This window comes from Gossypium arboreum, chromosome 11, assembly GCF_025698485.1.
Source record: "Gossypium arboreum isolate Shixiya-1 chromosome 11, ASM2569848v2, whole genome shotgun sequence".
NCBI classification, from domain to species: Eukaryota; Viridiplantae; Streptophyta; class Magnoliopsida; order Malvales; family Malvaceae; genus Gossypium; species Gossypium arboreum.
This window is the reverse complement of record NC_069080.1, coordinates 41,242,060-41,248,315: the sequence shown is the minus strand read 5'-3', so window position 1 is coordinate 41,248,315 and position 6,256 is coordinate 41,242,060. Positions and strand designations below refer to the sequence as shown.

The window sequence follows — 6,256 nt, the reverse complement described above, 5'->3', positions numbered from 1 at the left end:
CGAATAATTGGAGTATTGAATATGCTTGCATCTAATAATTTAAGCGTAGAAAGAAGCAGAGGCCAACTAAATATTAGAAACCTTAAGTGGGGCTGCGGAAGCTTACAAAGGACCTTTCATATGAGACCGATAATTGACATTTTCTAAATCCCGCCTCTACCTTTGCCTGCATGTGACAAATTGACAATAAAAACACTCCTTATTCAACCATTTTTTAACCTTTTGGGGGTATTATATTAAGAGTACCATTGGTTAGGACTGTAGGAGACGACAATTAAAATACAAGTTTCAGGGACTTCAACAGAGCAACTATTTTAACCTGGAATCTCAAAATTGACAATTATGTGATCATAGACAAAAGAATAATCAGTATATCATAAATTTGGCAATTAAGACATGAAAAGCAAATTTCTAAAATTCAAACCCTTTAAGAGCTCAGCCATTAACCAAGTTCTTATCCACATTATATATATATACACACACACATCAGCTGTTACCATTTTGCTTTCTAATCTGCTCGTGCAATACTTCCTCTCCCATTGCCTAAGCCTCGATCTTTACATCAATCAAGTTTAACACTGCTTGCCTAGAATGTTAGACCTGTTCCCAATATCTCCCTTAGAAGTTGAAGTGTTGATAATAGGATTACTCTATAGGACCCACTTCCTGGGAAATACTTCTGTTTCTGCTTCATTCTCTTCCCCTCGAAGATCCTCACCTCTGCCTCTGGGTGCCAACCTGTTCTTTAATCCCAAAACTTCAGTTCTGAGAATGCTATGGAAATGGTTCCACTCACATCTGCCCAAGATGGAAAGGGAAGTATATCCCATCACTTTCCCTGCTTTTCTTCCATGATTCCAATATTTCTTGTGCAGAAGGCAATTTTGACGTAAGAGAATCATTATCCTCATCGATTAGCAAATCCATTTCAGTATTACCACCAACTGGAAGGTCGGTTTCAGCCTCATCAGTATCTTCGGTATACTCATCTAGGTTTAACAAAGGGACCTGCTTACCAGAACCATTAGTAGGCTCACCAGATGTAACATCATTAGTAAAATCCCCTGTGCAGCTGTGTTTTTTAGATGCACTATCATCTGCATCGACACCACCCTCTTCGTTCTTTCCAGCATTGGTAAGAGACAACATAGCAAATGATGTATCAGTTGCTTTTAATGGAGGATATGTGGCTGCTTTACCTTTCTCATTCCCGGAAATACTTGGAATATTTAATCTCTCACTACCATAAGTTTCCCCAAAGTTACCAAAGGACATGGAACTGGTAGACGGGGCAGATCCACAAAGAGATTGCAAAGATCTTAACAAGTTTGAGACTGTGATTTCAGATGATAACTCAGAACTGGAGAGTGCATCAAACAGTTTCACTAAACAACCTTGAGTAATCCTGTCTCTATTTTTCACAAAAAGGTCAGTCCACTGCTTTTCACTAACTTGAAATGGAGCATGAGCCATGGTATTGACCAAGGTGACAGCCTTCTCATAATTACTTTGCCAAGTAGCTTGTATCAACATCTCAGTGAAGATCAGAGGATGTGGAATCTCTCCACCTTCCAAAGAGGCATCAAAGGCATGTTCTAATAGATACCACTGCAAACATCAAAGCAAGCTAGTCACTTTATCCATAATTCATTCTATACATTAGCAACTTCCAAGTAAAATCAGATCATGAATTTCTATAAAAAATCATGTTGGATCCAAAATAATGACTGATCAACAGAAATGACCTGCTAATTAGAATTTTGGTGGTGTGATGGGGAATTAACAGCTTTAGAAATAAGACAAGGGACAACTAATATTTAACAACTTCGTAAGCCCAAAGAAGATATATATATAGCTTACCTTCCCAGCTCTCGATGCTTCCACAAGTAGAATTGGAAGTTTACTTTGATCTAGCTGATATCCAGAGAGAGCCATCTCCTTATAGACATACTCAAAATATTCCCATTGGTGAGCACTAGCAGATGCCTCCAGCATTAAGCTATAAGTGAAGCCATCAGGGATAAGGTTACCAAACTTATCATTCAGGGAACTATAAGGACCAGATTTAGCTTTATTGGTTTCTTCAAACAATTCTTTGGCTTTAGAAAACATATCATTCTGGCCATACACTTTAAGCATTGCATTTATGGTTCCTATGTTGGGTGCACAATGGTCTTTCATGTATTGAAATATGGAAATGCAATCATCAACATATCCACCATCCAGGGAAGCCATTATCAAACCAGTGAAAGTGATCTCCAAAGGTTTCCTAGTAGATAGTCTTTTAATCTTGTCCACCTGCAAGCAGATGAAGCTAAATCAATGCCAGAATGATGCAGAGTTACAGATATAAAAAGAAACATGAAATACTATTATTAGACTTTGTTCCATCCAGAACAAGTAAAATAATATAAATATCTAAAAGAGAAGCCCGGTTGACCATGTAACTCTTCAAACAAGCCACTAAATCAAAGCTTTAACAATTCTTATTCCTTATGGTTCCTTGGGTCAAGCCTCATGTTATATGTGAATATTTTTTCCCCAGGGCCTATGCTAGTGCTATAAACAATAATAACATCAATTAATTGTGAAAATATAAGCTTGAAGTCTTTGGGTTTGCAAAATAATTGAAGAACCACGGAACATCAATTCTAAAACAAGTGCAGGTATGCAAGGTAAAGTTAATAACGTCCATAATATGATTTCTTCATACTCCACCCTCCTCACTCACCATGGAGGTGAGGACCACTACCCAGTACCCCCTAAAGAATATGCATGCTCCATTATGCCATATTCAACAAAGTTTACCTCTATTATAGCATCTTGCCACCTTCCATTTCTGCAAAGACAGCAGGCTAGCTCATAGTAGACACTGGCCGTTCCAATTAGTCCCCTCCGTTCCATATCCTGGACCGCTTCCACAGCTTCATTAATCTTTCCTTCCTCCCAAAAAGCTATGACAAGGACTGGAAAGCCACAGATCAAGCAGTCTATTGAGTCAGGAAAAAGAGAACACCTTTCCAACAGAAACACAACACAAACACATGTGCTAAAGATAGCGATAAGAAAATTGATTACCTTTGTAAGTAAGTGCTCTTGGAGCTTCTCCGCTTCTTTTCATTTTTCTAAAAAACTCATGGACCAAATCATACTTCCCAGATTGCAACATTACCTTTCAATAAGCACCTCCTGTAAGACTCGAATAGAAATATAACTTGAGGAAAAACAATATTTGCAGTAGATATACTGTCCTTCGATCAGAGCATGAACCATATTTCCACTAAGGTCGTAAGGTGGGTATGACAAATCAAAAACTAAGATTCTGGACTCCCATGCTTCTAATTACACAAAATATTAGTGGCAGATAAACAAATTCCTCTGCCAACACACTGAAAGATAGAGTACTGTCCTTGACAGGACATTTCTAAAATTTAAGCTTCGTTGGAAACAAATAGACAATTCCCACTTTAATGCATTTAGACCACTGCCTGACATCTAAAGCTTTGAAAGCTGAGGCAATCAGCATTTTTCAGAAGGAAAAATAACTCAAAAAAGATAACACATGAACTTAACACACACAGTGGCATTCAAATGACCATGGCTTTTATCGCTTAGGACCAAAAGTAAGATGCCTGAACCATAGCACAAGTGCACATATCATGGATTAGAAGTACCTCCATTGCAAGCCCATATGTCGCTCCACTAGGTCTCAAACCACTCTTTCTAAGCTGTTCAAACACCCAGGAAACACCCTTCCACTGATGCAGTGGGACACAAGCATTCAGAACCTGAAGCATTTTGCAAGAGAATTATTTTATGGACCAAAAGATGTCAGAGAATGCCAAAAGTAAAAATCCTCACATACAGCATTATATACAACCAGATCAGGTTCAAGCACTGGATCCCAGTTCTTGCGTCGCATATTTTTAATTCTTTTAGAAGGTTTCTGTCTCATGCACTCGATTATGTTCAGCAATTCCTTCAAAAGACCAGCTTGCCCCAATGTAACAGCAATACTGTGATATGCAGCTAAATCGGGATATATAAGGCAGTCTCCCTAAACAAGTCAAGAGTAGGTATTGAGCCAGCATATCATAATTAGGCAAAAGGATCACCCGCTGCATAAAATAAAATAGTGAAAGTGAATACTAACAAGCATCAGCTTGAAAATCTGAAGAGCTTCCTGGGGTCGCCTCGCCTTCCCAAGAACTGACAACAGTTTTGTGTAAACAAACCTACAAGAAGCTTCAATAAGTTCATATATTGTACAATCTTATGACCTCATATCCAACACCAAACTACCTAATTGTCTAATTACTTTACTTCCAACTAACATTGGTAAGCCGAAAAAGAAATAATCACAAATTTTAAATAAAAAAAAATTGCAAATTGATTGAAATGAATGCAAAGGGAAGAAGCATCACCTGCTTTTGAAATCTTTACGCTCCTTATTGCCATACAGCCATTGGACAATGGCCATTGCCTGCCTCCATTTCCCGTTCTTTCCAAGTCCTTCAACAATCCTAAGTAACTGCCACTCTGTAAATTGCAACCCTGATTGCTTCATTATCCTTACAAATTTCCAATGCCTTTCCGTTATCTCCCTCTCACTTAACCTGGAATTATAATGAAAAAAAAAGTGAAAAATACAGGAAATTGATGATAAAAGAAAATGAAAGCACAAAAAACCGAAACCTGTCAACAAGGAATCGAATTGCTTCTTTCTCGTTACGCCAACGTTTTGAAGGGCCCAAGTCCTGCATTTGCTTTTCAGTGGGTAACAGACAATCATCGTCTTCCACGTCAACATCATCCTCCAGGACCCAACGGAGATCCTCTTCGAACATTTCTTTGAGTTCTTTAAGGTTCTGTCTCTTCAAGCTCTCCCCGTGGAACTCTTCGTCTTCTGAAACGAGGTCCCGGAGTTTGGGTCCCTCGATTCTCTCCCATGGTTTTCCCGCCAAGGAAGGACTCTGGCGCTCCCTTTTGGGGTTGAGAGCTTTGGAGAAGCGTCTGTACTCGCGTTTTAGGGTTAAAAAGTGAGACGCTTCAGCCAAAGACTGGAGTTCGGAAGCGGAGAGGGATGGGGTTTCAGGCTGGGGTTGTTTAGTTTTGCGGTTATGTTTGAGAATTTCCCTTTTCCTGAGAGTTCTAACGATTTTGGGAGTAGGGTAAACGCCTTTCCGGAGAAGCCTCCGTTTGATGTTTTCAGTGTTAGGTTCGAAGTGGGGAGGCGGGAGCTTAGGAGATGGGACTATTGAAGCGTCCATATTGCTTCCACCGGAGTTTGTACCATTATCCTTCTAACATTTCACCTACATGAAATATCTCAAAATTTTAAAATATCCTACTCCATTTTTTTTAGCTAAATTTCACCGACAGTCACTCAACTTTAGAGAAGCTGACAAAATAGTCACTCAGGTTTTAATTCAATCACTCAAGTTTCAATTCACTCACTGAACTTTCAAAAAATAATAAAACGGTCACTACTAACTATTTTCCGTTACGTTGTAACGGTGCTATCATTTTTCGTTATTCACTTAACAGAAAAGCTATTTTCCATCCCTCTCTCGTCCCCATCCTTCTTCCCCACCATCCCTCCCCCTATCACAAGCACCTTTATTTTTTTGCAGACTTCCCCACCATTGCCCTCTCCCCTTCTCCTCTCTATTCCTTCTTCACCATCATTTCTCTAACCCTCAACAAAGTTTCCATGTCCAAAGGAATGAGCCATTTTGTCCTTGTCATCTAGTCAAATGCTCTGGCTTCTCTCATTCTTCTTCCAGCAGCTTTTTTCTTCACAAGGTTCTCATCTATCTATCAATTAAATCAATGGATGAGCAATTAATGGTATTATTTCTATTTTGGGACTTCTTTGCAAGAAAAAGTAGCCACCAATTACTTTATCTTTTTTGTGCAAAATTTTCTGTTTAAGCATTGCTGGATATGTAATTAAATCTAAAAATAGTTCAATAATTCCTTTATTGGTGAAAAAATTGGGTTATAAAACTGGGCTTTTTGCAGGATCACTTTGATGCAAAACTGTGTAATCATTGGTGTAAGATACAGCTCTCCAACCCTTGCTTCTGCTCTAGCCAACTTAATCCCAGCTTTCACTTTCTTGCTTGCTGTTATCTTCAGGTTCGTCTCTACTACTATGCCATTTGTTTTTGTAGTATAAGGCATAATTAGCTGTCTTTAATATTTGCTACTATGCCAATACTTTCTCCATGAATTCAACCGCATTTACACCCAT

The 6,256-nt window shown here is 38.8% G+C and overlaps 1 protein-coding gene across 1 annotated transcript; it reads right to left on the bottom strand.

The window, feature by feature from the left end:
- Positions 1-312: 312 nt before the first annotated feature.
- LOC108473593 (pentatricopeptide repeat-containing protein At5g67570, chloroplastic) lies at positions 313-5,350 on the bottom strand. The gene is made up of 9 exons (XM_017775260.2): positions 4,696-5,350; positions 4,425-4,616; positions 4,154-4,235; positions 3,866-4,057; positions 3,675-3,788; positions 3,079-3,172; positions 2,809-2,966; positions 1,861-2,298; positions 313-1,608 (listed from the first exon to the last, which is right to left on the bottom strand). Exons 1-9 carry the CDS (start codon positions 5,268-5,270, stop codon positions 793-795), a joined length of 2,661 nt encoding a protein of 886 aa, XP_017630749.1. The 5' UTR covers positions 5,271-5,350; the 3' UTR covers positions 313-792.
- Positions 5,351-6,256: the final 906 nt, after the last annotated feature.

What these genes read in the sequence shown, in the direction of transcription:
- LOC108473593 (XM_017775260.2), bottom strand. Translation starts at nt 5,270, where the DNA reads ATGGACGCTTCAATAGTCCCATCTCCTAAGCTCCCGCCTCCCCACTTC. An exon ending in ATTCGATTCCTTGTTGACAG is followed by an intron (nt 4,617 to 4,695) that starts GTTTCGGTTTTT and finishes TTATAATTCCAG; the next exon opens with GTTAAGTGAGAGGGAGATAA. An exon ending in AGATTTTCAAGCTGATGCTT is followed by an intron (nt 4,058 to 4,153) that starts GTTAGTATTCAC and finishes TGACTTGTTTAG; the next exon opens with GGAGACTGCCTTATATATCC.